General features: G+C 34.5%; 1 protein-coding gene across 1 annotated transcript in view; it reads left to right on the top strand.

Annotated features, from left to right (window-relative positions):
- Nucleotides 1-2,086: 2,086 nt before the first annotated feature.
- The window catches only part of LOC148946564 (inactive peptidyl-prolyl cis-trans isomerase FKBP6-like), a 77,281-nt gene continuing 58,971 nt past the window's right edge, over nucleotides 2,087-20,396 (top strand). The window contains exons 1-2 of the mRNA XM_089097044.1: nucleotides 2,087-2,240; nucleotides 14,098-14,203. Of these exons, the coding sequence (XP_088953170.1) occupies nucleotides 2,158-2,240; nucleotides 14,098-14,203 (189 nt within the window). The 5' untranslated portion in view covers nucleotides 2,087-2,157. The remainder of the gene's footprint in view (nucleotides 2,241-14,097; nucleotides 14,204-20,396) is intronic.

Here is a 20,396-nt window from a genome sequence, read left to right as displayed (position 1 = left end):
CTAGATTTTGAGAAATACCTTTTTTATCTTCATACACAAATTGAGAAAAATCTTTGCACCTCCTCGTGTATGTTCATGATTTAACGCCCCTTACCTATACAAAGGAAAAACAAACTCATTTAAAAAAAAAGTCCAAACTAACATTAATTTTGAACACCATTTATATACTATATGTGAAAGCTGTAACTGATCAGTTGATCAATCTCTTTTCTCTTGTCGTTCAATTGGCCTGTTCTCTAGCAATGTAGCAAATTGATTAAGCAGTTTATTCATTCTTATGTCGAGAATGCCGTCAAAGTAAAGACTGAATAATGAACTGGCGAGGAGAATAATTTTTGCAAATTATGATAACTAAATCTTACAATTCCTTAGAAAAAATACATAAAACGTTGTTGAGGATTTTGGATATTTTGACCAGATTTGCGATTCAGAAATTTTCGACTTAAGACCTTTAATTAAGTCTTGTTTTCTTAGACCACACTGCCGTTCTAAGACGAACAAATAAACTTTCAAATGGGGATAAATCCATTTATTTAGACAGTGAAAAAACAGGCACAAAAGTCCAGATATTTTGACCCCACATACAGCGACCGTCTCCAGTAGGAATACTAAAATAATAAAATTGAACCTAGCATGTTTATGTACAACAAAATAATTAACTTTTCGGGTAATTAACAAAATAATGAACATCCGGATTATTCACTAGATTATTTTTAGAGATAGTTCATTGACAAAGTTCATTCATAGTTTTTTATGTAAATTTTCGTCTTTAATCTTGTCCAAATGTAAAACAAATTTCCAATGAAAGTGGCAAACCCTTCCGTGTCTTTTAATTCCAAACCAAATGTTGAGTTTATAGTTGTTTACTGGACTGTTGTAATTTCCCCATCTATACAACGAATACCTTAGGATAATCGGACCGAGCTGTGTACCTTCTTGCCTGTTTTGTCGGTTATATAATGTGGAACATAATACGAGAAAGCTCTCCAGAAACAAGGAATTTATGTATTCTTAAAATAAAGCCATCGACGTTACATAAAAACTTTTACTACCAGACTGGAGAGTCATTGGTAACGAGTAAACTGGGCTTTTTAGCTTTTATTCTGATAATTTCAAGCTATACCAACAACGTTTTCGGACCACAGACCTGCAGCGGGCGTCCATATCCAGCGATGGGTCTAAAAAAAAAGCGTAACCTTGAAAACATTTCAGCATAACCTAGTCTATCTTTGAAAATATTTGCAGAAAATCAATAGAAAAAGAATAGCCAACTACAAAAATATTTGCGGTCATTGATTCTTCACTAGTAATTACAATGTAGGTACTAAAAAACCTGCTTGTTCAATTACCAGGTTTTGAATATTAAGCTTACAATTCTTCAACAAAGATTGGGTTTATGAAAGAAAATTTCTAACAAAATGAGCTTGTAATTCTTCCTTACGCTAAGAAAACAATTTATTTAATAAATTTCTTTGCTAATAATAGCTGTTAGGACGAAAAAAAACTGACTGTAAAGTGGTGAAATATTTGAAAATTCTAATGAAGAAAATGTTTGATCTGTGGACTTGGCTAATCAATACGTCATCTATTTGAATGATTCTGTACTGCAAATTACTGCTGCCTACGCAGTAAAATTATACCACTTTCCGTCTAATTTAGAGACTGTGGTACAATTCGGCACATTTGAAAATTTTTGGTTCCAGTGAATTTTGGTACATTTTGGTTTTATTCGTTCCTTTCTGAATCGCAAGTCTGGTCAATATAGCGAAAATTATCAACAAAGTTTTCTGTATTTTTTAAGGAATTCTAAGGTTTATTTATCATAATTTGCAAAAATTATTCTCCTCGTCAGTTCATTATTAAGTCTTTACTTTCATGGTGTTCTCGATACAAGAATGAATAAACTGCTTCATCAATTAGTCATATTGCACAGGCCAATTGAACGACAAGAAAGGATATTTTCAATTTAAAAAGGCTGTTGATACTAGCGCGAGCGACAAATTTTTGGAAAATAACACTTTTTATACGAAATTGACACTATTTTGCCACCCATAGTTACACAAAAAAACCTACTGATCGGCAACCCTGAACTCAACATATTTGAGTTATTTAAAACATCTAAAGTGCTACCTGCTTTGGCATCCAACTGAATTAAGTATGCCAATTGACTATGCCTATCAAGATTATTTGGATGTTAGTGATGAAGAGGAAGATCAAACATCTGGTTTTAAGATCACAAGGTTATCTTTCACTTGGTTCTTCACTTTCTAGGCTAGGCTATGGCTAGTAGATGTGATAAAGGGAATCTTGTTGCATTTCATATTACTGAATTACAAATAAAGTAAACATACCACTCAATGTATTAGTAAAATTCTACTTTAGCTACTTTTGGCTATCTTGGAATGGTGTTAGGTTAGGAAAATGAAACTTTTAGGGATAGGTCTACAGGCTAAAGTATGGCCTGCAAAGGTATTTTGAAGTACCTACCTCCGCTCCTTCTCCCTCTAGAGGGTCCTGAAATTTGCCTACTTTGAAAGGTCTATACCTATTGAAATTTTGACAAAACAATATTCTAGGCTACTGTAATTTTCAGTTATCAGTTTCTTTTTCCCTGGCTTTAGTTCTGAAAATGCAATTCCTGTTATTTGAGTTGAATTTTAAGCCATATCTATGTTTTTTTTTCAAAATTTAGGAAATGCATTTGCATATCTTTAGAACCTTATAAATTGGGATTGAGCAAAGTTGTGAAGCTGAAAACAATTTTGTTGTACTTTGTTTAAGCAGAAGATCTAGTTTGCTAGTTTCACTTCTATAACTCACAGATTTTTAAAGGTCATCAAAGGTCAGGCCCTCTAGAGGGAGAAGGAGTGGAGGTAGGTACTTCAAAATACCTTCCCTGGACATACTTCGGCCTGTAGAACCATCCCAAAAAGTGGTCAATATCTACGAAATCATATTATTGAGTTAGGACAAAAGTGAATACACCATTTGATGCCTTTTTTTATGCTGATTATGAATATAATAATCATTTCTATCGGAAATGAGTTTCAGCCCCCCTATATAGACCAATTCAAGGTTAGGTTAGGTTTAGCCTCTATAGGGGGGGGGGGCTGAAATTCATTTACGATAGAAATGCTTATTATATTCGTAATCAGCATAAAAAAAGGCATTGAATGGTGTATTCACTTTATTCCTAACTCAATAATATGATTTCGTAGATATTGACCCCCTAATCCAATCCCTTTCCAAGATAGTCAAAAGTAGCTAAAGTAGAATTTTACCAATGCATTTTTTATGCTCTTTCCAAAAATAATAATCATTTTGTCTTGCAAATGAATTTTACCTCCACCTGTATGTATATGTAAAGCAATTCAGGGTAGCCTATAGGCTATATTTGCACATTAGGAGGTGGGGAAAAGTTTATTTCTGATGCAAATGAAAGGTAAGTTTAAACTTTTGCCCCCCCCTAATGTGCAAATATATACCCTGAGTTGGTATATATAGAGGTGGGGGTAAAATTCATTTCCATCCCACTGGTACTTCCAGGGAATACCATTCCGTTCAACATCCAAAGTTTTCTTAAACACTTCATTATTAGGTGCTCAGACTGTTTTATTTGACACACTATTCCAGTGGTTTACTACATGACAGGAGAAAAACTAGTGTTGGTGTCGAATTTTGATAGATGGTTTAAACAGCGTCTTTGAATGTCCCCTCCTGCCAGTCCAAATATTTTGGAAAATTGAGAAATGAATTTGGGGGGTTTTTAGTGAAGTAAGCTTATGTGTCATAAGCATATCAGCTCTTTGTTGTCAGTAAACCAGCTTAGATAATTTAAGCTCCTTTAAATTTTCATCATAAGGCTTGTCTCTCATCTTAGATACTGCGTTTGTGGCTCTCCTTTGCACTGCTTCCAGAAGCTATACATCACCCCTGTATCCTGGTGATGCTATGCACATTCAAAAATCAAGTACTGGTCTGACAAGGGCCTTGTACAACCTCACAAAATATAGGGAGACCTACTTGAAATAGTTTCCTTTAAGAGTGCTAGGACAGAGTTTGAATGAGACACAGTTTTTTTTTGTTTTTTTTTTTTCAGTTTGAATGGAATTTACACTAGTTGTCAACAGTGATTCCAAGGTCCCTTTCTTCATCCATACTTTGCACCTCTTGAATGTTGCTTAAAGCTGACTTGACTATAGTATGCTTTACCTCTGGGTTAGACTTACCAAAATTAATAACACTACATATATCAGTAATAAAGCCTACGTGCCATGTTGTTGCCCATTTTTGAATATGGTCAAGATCTGCCTGTAGTGACTCATGATTGACTGCACCAAACCCAGCAGGACACCACTGGTGACTCCACATCTCTCAGAGAGGATTGATTCTCCTTCATTAGTAAAAAGCCTCACTCACTGTGTTCTATCTGTAAGAAAAGCTGAGATCCAGCCCACAAGGTCTGCATTAATTCTAAATGTGATAAGTTTTTTGTTCAAGTGTGGATGTGGAACTTAGTCGAACGCTTTTGGAAGGTCAAGCAACAAGACATCCACAGGTAAGCCCTGATCAATCAGGCCTGTTATAACATCATATGTATCCAGCAAATTTGTTTCTACAGACTTTCCTGGTTGAAAACCATGTTGGCTGGTATCCCATTAAGTTTGAGATGCTTCATGACAGTCATTTAGCAATGTGTCCAGGATTTTAGTGACAGCAGAGGTTATGCTTGTGGGATGGTAGTTTTCTGCATTGGCTTTATTTCCCTTTTTGAACAAAGGGGTGACAAGTGCTGTTTTCCAATCTGTTGACACTTCCTTGATACATAGGGAGACTGAATGATTAGGAGAGTGGCTTGCAGCAACTACTTTTAGAAGACAGGGATGTAACCTATCTGGCCCAACTAATTTGTTGACATCTAGCCAAAAGTAAAAAAAATGTATCATGTTTTAGGGTCCACAGAGTGCTTAAAATTGAACTTCCAAGTAAAATGACTATTATATTTGGAAAGAGTATAAAAAAGGACATCAAGTGGTATTGTCTGCTAATTGATAGCTCAGCATTGGAAATATATGCAAATTTACCTAGTTTTACTGTGTCAGTTTCTTTTCAACCATGTTTTAAAATTTTGATTAATATAGACAATTTTATCTTTTGTGCCCCATTAAGGGCTCAAATGTAATTTCCATAGAAATAAATTTCAAAGCTTGAAAAACCATAGAAAAGGATATCAAGTGATGTATTTACTTTCATCCTAGCTAAATTATTTTAAAACTGTAGCCTATATTTGTCAGTTGTGTATAGGCCATGTATCAAGGCTGCCACAAGGTCCCTAAAACACTTGAGTCCCTTTTTAGAAGGTCTAGCTGTGTCAATACTTCAGCTTACAAGTCTCTTTAGTGTGTTTGTGATCATTAGTGTCCTGGAGACTGCAGAATAGTTTCAAGGCAACAGTATCCAGGTCTTCTTGATAATGATAGACATAGAGATTGGATGTCCTTTGCCTCTGGTGTCACTTAAGCTACTGCTTTTTTTGTTTTTGTTCTTTTAAATATGAATCACTAGAGATTCAACCTTTTTTCTCAAGTTGCTGTTAATGGCTAATAACTTTTCCAAAGCAGCCATTGATGTCAAATTCTTGCATACTTAATCCTTGTGTCATTGTTGTAGTGGTAGCTATGACCTAGTAAAGAGCAATCCTTAGGTCATATTAATTGAAAAAAAAACAGTTTAAAAAAGATTAATGCTAAAATATACTCAACTAGAAGAAATCCAGGAATAATAAGTGTTATTCATTTTTAATTCAATATTAATTTGCAGTCTTGAAATTTTTCTTTTGGAATGTAAAAAAACCTAAAGCCTCTCAAAAATGGGCCCAGGTTTAAAAGCACACCATTGGAATTGCTATGTTTGAAAACCCTTCATTAGGGGGTTTATTACCTTAAATTGCATATCCAGCAAGATAAGGTGGTGTTGAGCCTCCTATAGAAATCTTGCTGTTGGTGTTTCAAGGTTATGATTTGACACCCCAGTTCAGCCTCCATTCAGCATTGGCCCAGTCTTGATCAACTCCTTTCTTGAAGGTATCTAGAGTTTTAGATTGGATGGTGGCTTCAGATAGGCTGTTCCAGAGTGGGACAGAATGGACTGAGAAGAACTGTTGGTGCTCTTGCTTGATGAAACAGGGGGCCTGCAGCTTCTTGGTGTGTCCTCTTGTGGTAGTTGAGAAGGATGGGGAAAAGACATGACTTAATAGGTCATTTTCTAGCAACTTACAAGTTGCTATTACATCTCCTCTTTTCCTATGGTATACTAAGGTAGGGAGTTTGAGTAAGGTGAGACGTCCCTCATAAGATTTGTCTTGGAATGCAGAGATAAGCTTAGTTGCTCTTCTTTGGACACTCTCAAGTACTTTCACATCCATCTTATAGAATGGAGAGGCTAAGGTCATGCCAAATTCCAGGTGAGGACAAACCATGGCTTTGTACAGTTTTGTAATCACTCCCAACTTCCTGGTGGTAAATATTTGCTTTATGAGGCCAAGGGCTTGGTTTGCTTTTGCAACTTGAGCTCGTGTGTGGCAGTGAAACTTCAGCTCATTGTCAACAATAACCCCCAGGTCCTTCTCCTCACTGACTGCCTCAAGCTGGGCGTCTCCTATGTGATATGCAAGTTTTGGATTATTGCATCCAAGATGTAGAAGTTTACATTTTAAGGCATTGAATTGTATACACCAATCCGATGACCATCTAGATAGTCTGTCCAGATCTTCTTGCATAGTTGACAGATTTAGGTTGTTCTGGGCCAGTCCTAGGAGCTTGCAGTCATCAGCATATAGTGTCAAAGGATTCTTCAGGTTCGTTGTACAGTCATTGATGTACATGCTGAATAATGTGGGCCCCAGGATGGTGCATTGTGGCACTCCACTTGTGACTCGTAGCAGTTCAGAATAGATAGCATTGCCATTGCAGTTGTACACCAACACCCTCTGAGTCCTGCCAGTTAGAAAGGCTTCTATCCAAGCTACTATATCTTCATGCACTCCATATGCCTTTAATTCCAAAATTGGTCTTTAACTTAGTCAAATGCTTTGGCTTGGTCTAGCAATATGACATCCACCGGCTGACCAGTATCCAAGAGTCTAGTCACAAAATCATATGACTCAATTAGATTAGTATCAATTGAGTGGCTTTTTCGAAAGCCATGCTGGCTTTTGCAAAGCAATTGGTTTTTCTCGAGGTGGGAGACCAGTGCATTGTTTATGATGCCCTCAAGTACTTTACATACAACTGATGTGAGACTTATAGGCCAATAGTTACTAGCAAGTTCCCTTCTCCCTTTCTGTGTATTGGCTTGATGTTGGCTTGCTTTCAATCATTTGGAAGTATTTTGGAAGTGAGGGACATCTTAGCAATTGGTTTGGCAAAGTATTCAGCAGTTTCTTTTAACAGTCTTGGGTGTAGGTTATTGGGTCCAGCAGCTTTGTTAGCTTCAAGTTTTTTTTAGCCTCTTCTTAACGTCCTCTTTACAAATAATTGGCATGACCGTTGGTTCTGGGATTAGTTTTTCTGGTAGAGGAGGTGGTATGTTGGCTGTGGGTAGGGCAGAAAAATTGGTCCTTCCGAGTCAAATTTCTTAGTCTGTTTCTACAATTCCCATACCTGTCATGGTGTTTATCACTTTTACATTTACTTACTTGGCCCAAGCTATTTTCTTTTTCTTCATTGCTATTTTTACTTCTTTTGGCAGGTATGGGATTGTTTTAGGCGGTAGACACCAATATTCTCAGGTGTTTTTCTTTTCAGCATCTAAGACTGTTACCCTAAACGTTTCCCAGCTTTTCTCAGTGTCCTAACTATTGACTATATCGTCCCATTTAATCCTATAGGCCAAATTTATCATGCAAAAACCAACAGCATTGTTTGTCTCCATTTTTTCATTCCCATGTCCATAGGTACTATTAGATTGCTATATTTAAATAATGCCTCATGGCATATTGCTCTGGGCCTAGAAAACAAAGTGTGAGGTTTTGACTTTATGTCTTGTACTTTAACCATTTTGCAAATAGAGTCAGAGCTTGTAGAACATGGGCAGGCTATTTTTTTCAGCAATAATGTACTCTCTTCATCATAAACCAAAACAACAACTGTGAAACAAATGTTGTTTCAAGTTACAAAAGCTATCTCAAGAACCAGAGAGCTGGAAAAAAAGAATGAAGAAGAATGATGGAAGCTTGCAAAAAAGAATAGCAAATACTTGCTGAACTTTTCTCCAGTAAGCTAAAAATAGAAGCCATGGGCACCTGCAAGGGGGCATGCCCCCCTGGAAATTGGGGACTACAAAGTAATTATAAGGAAACAAAAGTAAAAAGAGTAAAGTAGGAAAAAAACCATGGAAAAATGTGTGTGGGCTGCCTGTCAATAGGTTTTGACCCTTAATAGGAGTAATATGAGTTCTGGTTTGTGACCAAATGATCCAGTGTACTACAAAGGTGTTTTATATGATTCAATTGGGGTAAAAAGAACAATTAAATTCTTTGTGGTAATTACCTTCATTTGCACTTCAGAGCAAAATAAGGTCCAATTTTCAATCTGTTTGCCTTTGTTGTTTAGATAGCAGTTAAAACACTTTACATATAATATAAAAATAGGGTTGTGACTGTGTTTACAGCCCAATGACATGCCTTCCAACTAAGAAAGTCCACTTGGTAATGGTGACCACAGATAGAAATGATCAAGGGGACCATTCTTCTGTAGTTTAGAGTAGACACTGCCACACTACATCAATTTCTGATAGATTATGCAAGTGGGTCAGCATCAGCATCCTAGCCCAACTCTTTTGTTTATACATACATATTAATCACTATTTATGAGACACAGATGATGGGCAGCTCTAGTTATATCTTGAAGGTTTGGCATCCCATTCTTTGTTGAGTCTCTGATGTTATCAATAACAAAAGCATAAGATTCTAAATAATGATAGCATTTAATCATAAAGTCAGCTTCTTATGGTGATTCCAAATATGTATTTGCTTTGAGTTTGAAAAACAACTTAAAAAGAAAGCAATCCCAATAAAAATACTCCATCAAATTTATCATGCATGAGTATCCATGAGCTGGTATTTAAAGCCACTATAATAAGAAATGTTTAATTTTGTATTTTCCCCTAGAACAGATATGTGTTTCTTTTGTGTTTTATTATTACTTGTTTATTTTTATTTCTTTAGCATGAGTAATTGTATTGATCTAGTTATTCACTATGTAAAAAGGTTTAATTTTTTATAGTTTTGAAGTATAAAACCATCAAATAAATTGGTTTTTGGTATTCAAAATAAATACTAAATATCAGTACTATTCAGTAGCATTCAACACTTACAGCCGTTCTCATTAACACTCAGCATTAGAATTTGTTATTTGATTTTCTTAGTCTTAGTTTCAATGCTTTACTTTGAACAAACTACTTTGAGAATGTTTTTCTTTTTATAATCAATGAGTCTGAATACATTAAATATATTGTGTTTGATAACCAAGTTCAAAATATCAATATTGTTCAATACTGTCCATCTGACAAATCAACATTTCTCATTATAACTGAATGCTAGGAGTTCCTAACTTATTTTTCATAAATAGGCTGTTGTTTTGTGTATTTTTTTGTAATTACTTTGCTGTTTTCATTTTTATGTACTTGACAGACTTTTTTGGTTACCTTTCAAAAAATGGCTTGTCTCTAAGCTTTGCTGCCCATCAAAAACCAAACAGAAAGAATTAAAATATAGATTGTTTTTTTCTGCATTAGCAGTATTATCATGTTCATAAAACTATACTGTTTCATGGAATTTAATTAAACAAATAAAAAAGATTTTCTACCAAAAATAAGGAATGACTTTAAAACTTAAAAAGAACTGAAATTATTCTTTATGTAAGGGGAACTGCCCCCTCCCCAACTCCACACTCATCAAGCTAAAGCTTTTTAGTGCTTTGAAAAAGATTCTTTTTCCAATTCAATGGCTTTGTTTTTCAGTAAATGTTCTTATAGAATTTGGACAAGGGTCAAACTTAAGATTAAAGACCAAGGAGTTAAGAATGAGTTTTTTTTTCCCCTGTGAAAAAAACAAAAAGAGATAAACACCAATCCACAATCTTTTTTCTGGAAAAAGAAATGCAAAATTTCACATTTTGTAGATTCAAGCTTGAAACCTCTATGGTAGGGTTCTCTGGTGTAATGGATCTAATAAAGCCATTTTCACTAAGATTGCTTTCTGTTTTGGGGTATTTCCCCCTTTTTCAAAAATCAGGCAAATTTTCTCAGATTTGTAGCTTTTGGTGGTTAACAATAAACTGCATGAATTTTATGTGCTTAGAATCATCATAAAAGGTTAAATATGTTGCTGCCATTGTATTAAAAAATTGACTCAATTGTAATCAAAATTATGTTTTCAATTTTGGTGAATATTGGCCCAAGTTGTGTCTTACTTACCGTTTGTTATCACAAACTATTTGAAAAGATTCTCTTGTGATAACAAGAGAATAAGATTCTCTTGTGATAACAAGAGAATAAGATTCTCTTGTGAATGAACCTGTTCATTTTGTTCAGTTGCATTGGACTTTCAAAACAAAGAGAGTCAATTTGACAGCTGGACTTTAAGTTTAAATTTAGTTCTTCTTTCACTATTCTGTAATTTCTTTAAATGTCTAAAAATCTAAGGGATTTCAGTTTGAAGGGGAGAATTGTCTTGTTATGAGAGAGGTATATCACCATTGTAAAATCAAAACAAAATATTTATGCAGACAGGGTGAGTTTTGAAAATCTCTATTCCTTCTGTAGCCAAGGCTGTATTTATGGGAGGAGTTATGGGGTTTTACCCCTACCCCCCTACACCCCCAATATGTTTTTCTGACTCGTAAAAACGTAATAAAAATGTGTTAAAGCACATTTTTGATGTGTTTTGAAAGTTTTTATTTGTAAAAAAAAGAAACTTGAAAGGATCCAAAAGCCAAGGGGTTGGATCATCTTGATATTACCTATGTCTTTCCAGAAAATGATGATGCTACTTTGTCAATTGTCTTGGTTTCAGATTTCAGATTCTCCCCTTTCAACTCCTTGAACCTGTGGCAGCCCTGATATGTCTGCACTTTATGAAAGTTAGGGGTAAAGTATGATGGAATTGCTTTCAAAATTCGTTAACTACAATTTGTAGGCATATTATGAAGCAATAATTGTCTTCTTAATATGTCTCCATTTCAACAACCCTGATTCTAGGCCTGTACCAAACTGTTAAATCAATTTTAAGAAAAGAATGACTTGTGGAAGATTTAGTGAATATTTACAAAAGTTATGTATATTTCTTAGCTATCTCATTTCTGAGTTAATCAGAAATACTTCCAAATCCTTAACCTTCTTGATCATTCTGAAAAGCACATTACTTTATACCCCCACCCCGATGAATGATTATGTAGCCCAAATTACACAATAGATCTACTCCTGTCAATTTACACAAGATTCCATAACTGACGTAGGGACAAGATGAACACACTACTTGATTCCCTTTTTGATGCTCTTCCCAAATATACTAACCAATTCACTTGCAAATGTACCTCCCCTTTCCTGATATAGCCCAGGTAATGTTTATCAGTCTAGTCAGAGCTCTTATATTAAACTGGTTACTTTCTCAGTTTGTAATTTACCAAGGTTTTGTTTGAAATGATTTTAAAAAGTATATAATAAAGGAAGAAAACGTGATAATCTGACTAATAGAAACATAGTGCATATTATAAAGTAAGAATTTTATTGGTTTTCTTTAATTTTATGTATTCCTTGGGCTGTTTATAAGACCAAAAGGGGAGGTATATTTGTAAGTTAATTGATTATTATTGAGAAGAGTATAAAAACAATTAGTATATTTACCTTGTACTTATAATGAAACAATGAAGTTATCACTTTATAATATGTAACATATTTCTGGTAATCAGATTAGATATGTTATGTTTCCCTCCATTGCTGTCCACTTTTTTAAAATCATTTCAAATAGTATTTTGGTAAATATTGTACTCAACCCTGTGGTAGCACAGCGGATTGATACTCTACTGGGTAATGCAAGACCCAGAGATTGATCCCTACTGCAGCAAGGCTTGGCAAGGGGCTTACTTCTTCTTCAGAAGAAGAACAACACTTGGAGTGTAGAAACAGTCTCCTTTTGGCTTCATACAAAAATCCCTGTAAAAAAAAACAGCAACTGCAACATCAATTAAAAACTCTATGTGCCAGCAATGGCTCTGGAGGATCTTTGTTGTTAAATATTTATATTATATATTATATTATTTCTCTTATATTAATGTTAAATATTGTTAAATATGTTCCATCACAGATGAAGATAGTCAAGACTGCAAAAAAAATGTTCTATTTTTTGAAGCAGGTTAATGAGGTACTAGGTGGGGTGATAGCCACCTATAGACATTCTACTCTGTTTTCAGGATATTCACCTTGCAGAATCAATAAGATAGAACAATAGAGATATATAAAAAACATTTATTTAAAGGTTACAATGGATGAAATTTTTTAGCCACCTCTGTTAAGTTAAAAAATAATAATGAAAGTTAACCTTCCTGATAGGGTAAGAAAAATTGGGCTGTTATTTGAATTACAACCATGAAAAATACCGTGGTACTAGGCAAAAATGGAGTATATTCTTTTGAAAGAATGAAGTAAAGCTGAAAAAACAATGAACATTTTTTTTTTCATAAAAGAATATAAAGTAATTGTAGCTGCCAAAAAAAATGTTTTTTGTATTTTTTCAGCCTTTGATGAACTTTTGAAATTAGTTTTAGGAAAGAAGAAAATTTTGACGTCTATTTAATTAAAAATAAGGGATGTACAACTTAATTAAAAAATGATTTAATATTCTCAGAACTGATACAGGGGAACTATATCTGTGTTTGTTTATTGGTTGTTGATGTTAAATACTGTTGGCCTGGAATAAAAGCTGTTTTGCTGAGGGACAGCTAACTAATGGAGAGACTTTGATGGGGAATAACTAACTTAAAGAAAGGTATAGAGCAAAGAGACCAACAGGAAGGAGGGTAAATATTTTTAAAGTTTGAATTGCTGAAGACAAGCAACTTTTGATTTTTCTTCTTCTTTTTTTATGCCAATGGGATGGGGGATATACCACCCGATTTCTCCCTTCTCCACGTAGGTAATTCACAACAGACATGTAGTGGAATTTTTTGTACCGTTCAGAAAAAATATGGATCTTTTTCAAACTACAGTTCTCATTGGGGGAATTACGGGTTCATGCAAAACTATAGCGGGTCTTCATGCAGAATGTGTTAGCTACAATTATTCTGCATATTATGAAGTAAGAATTGTTTTCTAACTTCACGCTTTCTAAATACTTTACCCCCACCCCCACCCAAATGTGCAAATATATAGCCCAAATATATGTTTCCCATCTATCTTATCTATAGCCTATATACTAGGTATGTTATTTTTTACTCTTGTTTATCTTAATGTTGTCGAATTTATTTTGAATGAAAGATATGATTAATCAATTTAAATAAATAATTGGAGTTCTTCTTTGGGTGCTCCTGTCAAAGGCATAAAAGTTCATACACGCATCAAAAAGGAAAAATTTCCTTTTTATCAGGAAAGGTCTGGAATTTCTTTAGTTTTGCTGCCCTTCCAATTCTTAGCTCTAGCCCCTCTCCCTCATCCCAGCCAGCAAAATAGGTGAAGAATGAGTGGAGGTGTATTTTTTATATTTCCTAATATTATCATAGTATGAAATCTATGTATCAAGCCTATAGTTGCAGACAGATTTTGGCCCAGCAAATGTATTTTTACTATTTTAGCTGACACTGCTAACTTTGGTAAACTTGTATTTCCTGTCAAATGTTCTCTGAAAAAAGCAACCAAAAAATAGACAAATTATTCAATATAGAAAAGTGGTGAATTGGATGCTGTCCAATTTTTTGTTAGGTATTTGTGTTTCATAGTTTGAAAGGCAGGTATTATTTATTGGTTTGTTTAAACTAATTGACAGTGCTTTTCTTGTATGCCAAAGTAGAAAATATTTTTAATCATGGCACAATTTATTTACAGAGAACAAATAAGCCAAGTAATTGATGGTATGGTGATAGATGGCGTTGAAACAAACCTCAATTCAAGGGCCGAGGAAGAAGAAAACTTTCATGAAAGCTTATTAAAAGTATGAAAGCTTTTTTTTATTCAAGAAAATAGGGGAAATTTTATTTAGAATAAGATACAAATATAACTAGTCTGCAATCTCACTCCTTTCTCTCAATTGAAAATGAAGAGGTCCAATTACCATTGGCTTAGGTGTAGTTATCTTTGTTCAGTTTTCCACTACAAATATAAAAATCTGTTGAGCGGAAGAAAAAAGTTTTCAAAATTCTAGCCAAAAATCTTTTGAATTTTTGTAGTGTTTCCTCTTATATTTATGGAAATCTGTCTGTCAGAAAGGAAAAAAAGAGCTCGAATTGATTAGAGTGACTAAGGTACACTGTAGCTCAAAACAAGAAACAGATAAAAATAGCCACTAATAGACAAGTGGAAATAGGTGACATACCTACATAGCCAGTGTGGTCTTGGATCCTGTTTGCACGCTTTTGTAGATGAATAAAAGTGAATCTCCGCTATCAAATGGTAGCAAAATTTTCACAGCAACGTCATTGCTGTGAGATGACTTCCAAATCAGGTACTAATTAGGTCTGAGCTGTGCTCAGATCTCAATAAAAGTTTGCTGCAAGCTGTTTTTTGGATGACACCGTCTTCTTCTGCTGTCTGGTTTCCAATTGTAGCCTACCCATAGCCTACCCGTAGCCTACCCTACGTTTTCTTATATCTTCTTCTTCTATTTAACAGCAGGCTTATATGGATTACATGTCCTAAATATGTCCACTTCTTCTTCCTTAGAACAACAGCAATGAGAGGCTGCCTCTTTCTGCTGTGGATTTCACAGTTATTGACTCTGTTGCTATCTTATATTTAGAATTCTCCTCTGGCACATATTTTTGAATGCAAAGATTCTCTTTTCAAGCTGTTGGCTCATTTTCTAGCACTCACTTGGAGTATGGATAGCACATTGCTACTGAAGAGACGTAGCTTTAGTCGCAGAGAATATTAGCTGCTTCTCCAAATGGACTTGCTTTTTTAAGACTCCAGTTGACTCTCACCTATTCTGTTGGTAATCCAATTTTTTGTGAAAAACACCTCCATGTGTAGCTATGCAGTTTTTGGTAGAAGCGGGTGCCAAATTAAAAAAAGAAACATGAGCGAAAACCATTAAAAATGAGCTAATAACATATATTACCAACCAGCCTAAAAACATATAGATTTCCTTTGAATTTGTTCGTGTCTTCAGGAGTGAACATCGTGTTCGAATTTTTCAAACAGTTCATCATAGCGAACTGTAAATAAGGAGTAAATCCTGCTTAAAGTAACCGAATCTCTAAAAAAGGAGTTTTGGTAGCCATATACACATAAAAAGAATTGGCTTTTTATGGTTATTATAAATATGTAAAATTCATTAAGTGTGAAGCTACCCCAAAAAATTGTTCATTTTCGAAAAAGTTAAAAATACCCCCAGAATGGTAAGTTATCCTAATGAAATTTACATTATCAGCTTCAGTGTATGAGAGTACCTTAATGCAAAGGAGCTGTTATCTGTAAAAAAACGAAATTAAACAAAATTTTCCGAGAGAAATAATCATGGATAATTGTTTATTTGTTTCCTTTTCCTTGGGGTGATTGTATCGAACCAATGGCGCTGGTACATGGGGAGACGGCTAATTTGAATGGAAGTTGAAAGTTCTATTGCCCTCCTAAGTAGCAAACAGGATTGAACCATAGCGGATATATGGATGGATGGTATCCTAGACTTGGTAAATTTGGTGTAGGAAAAGAAAAAAGTAATGGTTATAGACTGCTGCAATTTCTTTGGTATAACCATCTAGTTATAACCGGGGCAGTATCTGGTCATAAAACGGTTATGATATAGATAAGAATCAAAAAGTATGTGAAACCTTGGATGTGAAGGAAGATGTGTTTTGCAAGGAAGAATTAAAGACAGTAGTAAAATGACTAAAAACAAATATGGCGCTGATAGTGTCATAAATGAGTTTTTTAATTATAGTGGTTGTGAAGTTAGAGATAAACTGAAGATTGCGAGGATGATTTTTGAAAAGGGGAAGTACCTTGCGATTTTAGGAAAACTTGGTTAAATCCTTCTATAAGAAAGATGATAAGAACGAGTACGGTAATTATAAAGGTGTGAGCTTGGTTTCCATAGGAAGCAAATTACTTAGATGATACTTAATAGATTTAAAGATGCTGTTGATAAAGTTTTCTGAGAATAACAATGTGATTTTGTGAAGGGGAGAAGATGCGTTGACCAATTTTCTGCTCATAGATTGATAATTGAAAAGTGCTGGTGTCATCAGACCCCTTTTGTCCTCAGTTACGTTGATTATGAGCAAGCGTTTGAATCAGCCAATATTAGAGCTTTAGCAATGTCGTATTCTTCTATGGTAGTGATTCCCAAAGTGGGTGCGACCGCCCCCAGGGGGCGCTGCAGGAAAACAGGACGGGGGGGGGGTGATGGGCACAGGTGCATTTGGGGGGCAATGATTAGCTGTAGGGAGCGGTAAAAGCATAAAAGAAAAAAGAAAATAATTAGGAAAATGGTAACACTTATAACACATTTATAAATAAAATAAAAAAATGTATGTTAAGTTAAGATTTATAAATGCGTTCATTTGTTAACGTGGTTTTGGTGTTATTTTTTCTTCACTCAATTTATTTTAACTTATTTTAACTTAACGAATTTATAAATCGACCTATATTTGATGGAAAGATTTTTTTCCGAAACGTTTGATGATTTATTTATTAAAATAATGATCATTATCAAAATCAGTCTTTTACTTGTTAATTCCTCTTCTCACAGATACAATAATATTTATATCCCTTATTAATTGCTATTAAAATAAATAAAAATCTAGGGGGCGCTGGTTAATTTTTTTCTGGAAAGGGGGCGGTAGGTCAAATAAGATTGGGAATCACTGTCTATGGTATACCAGATAAATACATCAAAGGATTAGTGCTATGTACGTGAATAATATTGCTGCCGCTAAGGTTGGAAATGAGTTTAGTAGCTGGTTTCGTATTGAATCAGGAGTTGAACAAGGTTGTGTTCTATCTCCATTTATATGGATCATTTTGATGAACTTTGTTCTAAGGAACACCAGAAAGGCTATCTAAGGAACACAACAAAGGCTGTGGGATAGTATGCAATCAAGTAGGAAGGTAAAACTCTCTTAGACTTAGATTATGCTGATGGTTTCGGTGTCCTAGATGAAAACCTTCACAAAATGAATGGTTTTTTAGAGCTTTTAAGAGTTCAGGGTGTAAGAATAGGTTTGAAAATTAATGTTAAGAACACTAAGTGGCTTAGACTGGGAGTTCCTACACGAAGGAGAATAAATGATGTTGGGTAATGAGAAGATCGATCAAGTGGATAGCTTTACTTACTTGGGTAGTATTATTAGTAAAGATGGTGGATGCAGTGAATATGTTAAAGGTAGAATAGCCAAGGACCAGATGTTTTTCGCAGTTGAAAAAGAATGGAAGAATAGGAATATAAGTCTATGAAGCATTTGGGTACCTGTTTTGACGGTCTGCACGATTTCAAACAGTAAGCTGCACGAAAAATTTGGTTCCATCCCTTTTATTAGGGCTATGGTGAGAAAGAGGTTGAGATGCTTAGGATACGTTCTGCAAAGAAAGGATGACAGATTGCCAAAGATCGTCCTTTTTGGGCAACCACCTAGGGCCAAATGAAATGTAGGCCATTCCTGGATGATGTGGGAGGATGTCGTAAGGAAGGATGGTCAAATAAACTTTCAAATGGGGATAAATCCATTTATTTAGACAGTGAAAAAAACAGAACAAAAGTCCAGATATTTCGGTCACATATACAGCGACCGTCTTCAGTAGAAATACTAAAACAATAAAATTGAAACTAGCATATTTATATGCAACAAAATAAATAACTTTTCGGGTCATTAACAAAATAATGAACTTCCATATTATTCACTGGATTATTTTCATTGAGAGTTCATTGAAAAAGTTCATTCAAAGTTCTTGATGTAAATTTTCTTCTTTAATCTTGCCCAAATGTAAAACAAATTTCCAATGAAAGTGGTAAAGCCTTCCGTGTCTTCTTTACCACTATACCACTTTCATGGAAACATTGAAACTTTCATTGAAACATAGACGCAGTCCATAAAATGAACCTATGTTATTGACCATGTATCCAGTGAATCTAACGGTTATAGAGTATCGTATAATTGCACATTATCAGTTAAGATTCATAAAATGATTGGTTCTTATAAACCGTTTATCCGATAAAAATAACGGCTATCGAACATTGCTTGTCTGCACATTATCTATGAGGATATTTGCCCGTGGACTTTCTTATTTGGGGGGGGGGGATGCCTAAGTCTCAAAAAATTGTTTTAGACCTGTATTTTCAGACTCCATGAAAGGGGCTTCAAATAAATTGAATCAGTATTCAGAGGATTATGGATTTAACCTCTTACCTCCCTTCATTAGGAGGTTGTTCCCTGTGCATGTTATTGTTATGTTGTTTCCTATATTCCCATAGTTTGAATGTGTCAACGTAAGACTTCAATTTTTCTTTCATTTGGTAGCTTTGATTCAGCTTTATCTATCAGCCAAATCCTATTGTTGTATTATTCTTTGATTTATTTTTTATATTAAAAATACACTGGAAAGATTCTTGAAACATGTTAAAATAACAAATTTTTAAGTGAGTTTAGATCATTCTCTAAGGAAAAGTTTTTTAAATATCATAACCATGCCTCAGTGAATGAACAGACCTGTAATCAGAGAACCCAATAATATAAGCTGGGCTGCCTAAAGCCATTACGGGGCCAGTGTACAGCACTTCTATCCCCCCCCCCCCTGCAGGGTATCTCAAATAGAAATATTGTTGTAAAAGATGCTTCAATAATATTAATTATTTATTATTTGTAAAAAAATATAGTAGCTCATCTTCAGGACCGTACCTAGGATTTTTTCCGGGGAGGGGGGGGGTTGCAAAAGGATTTTTTTGGGGGGAGGAGGTTTCAAAAAAAAATTTAAAAAGCATCAAAAATTTGTTTATATTCATTTTTGTTACGTTTTTACAAGTCGGACAAACACGTCGGGGGGGGGGGTCAAACTCCCTTACTTCCCCCCTGGATACGGTCTGTTCATCTCATGTTCTATGTAGAAACGACAAAATTCTTACTCCATTATATTCTGAAACTTGTATTTATTTAATTTTCAGGGTCGCCTCCAGTTTAAGACCCAGACTAAGACGCAGTTCCAGACCCCTCTTTCGAATGCCTTAATGCAGGTCTAGTTCTCATTGAGAGGAAATGGGTAATAGTAGTCTATCTGGAGGTTTTTTTTATCCAAACTTGAATATCCAGTAAAACTGTTCAAGAAAGGAACTGGAAATTTTATGGACCAACAGGATGGAAATATGGATGGCAGGAAATTTTAATTCCTGCCATCCAGGATGGCAGGAAATGGCAGGAAATATGGAACTGGAAATTTTATGGACCAACAGGATGGAAATATTCATCTGGAAAATGCTTACTTAAAAAGGAAATTAAAAAACTTGTTGTTGCCAATAAAACAGTATGCCCACTCAAAATATAACTGGCAGCTTATATACAAATTATATTTTCCCTTTCCCTTAAAAGTTGTCATACTTAAGCAGTTCAGGTGAATATGTAACTATTAATTAATCACCCCAAAAAATGAAAATGATATCCAAAATAAATATTAATCTTAAAGCATTGGAAATAAAAAAAAATCTGTTTCTGTGTGAGCAATGTTTCTATCTTATTTGTAATTACCCTAAAGTAGATTTTTTTCAATAAACCACCTACCAGAAACACAAAGCAACTGTCACTAAGTGGTGATAGTTTGTTTATAAATAATAACCTAAACGCCAATAAGGTAGTACAAATGACATGGTAGCCTAGTGATAATAGGTACATTGAATTGAACCACGGCCCATAGTAACCAAAATAAAAAAAATCGTGTAAGAATGAGAAAAATTTGCCATTTCTAACTGATTCAGGAATGATAATTATAATAAGAACTCGTAAAATAAGTCATTTCAATTTTTTATATACAACAAACTTGTTCTTCTGTTTTGATGTGTCCATAATTTTTTTTATTTGTATTTAGATTGAATTGCTTTTTGTTTTTTTCTTGTTATCATTGTTTTTATCCTTTTATTGTTTTTAGGTGTATTATATATTAGATTGAATGATTTTAGGTGTATTATATACTGATTGAATGCA

The sequence above is a fragment of the Artemia sp. Qi Xiang Cuo genome, chromosome 11, assembly GCF_049724085.1.
Source record: "Artemia sp. Qi Xiang Cuo chromosome 11, ASM4972408v1, whole genome shotgun sequence".
NCBI classification, from domain to species: Eukaryota; Metazoa; Arthropoda; class Branchiopoda; order Anostraca; family Artemiidae; genus Artemia; species Artemia sp. Qi Xiang Cuo.
This window is presented reverse-complemented; position numbering and strand designations above follow the sequence as displayed.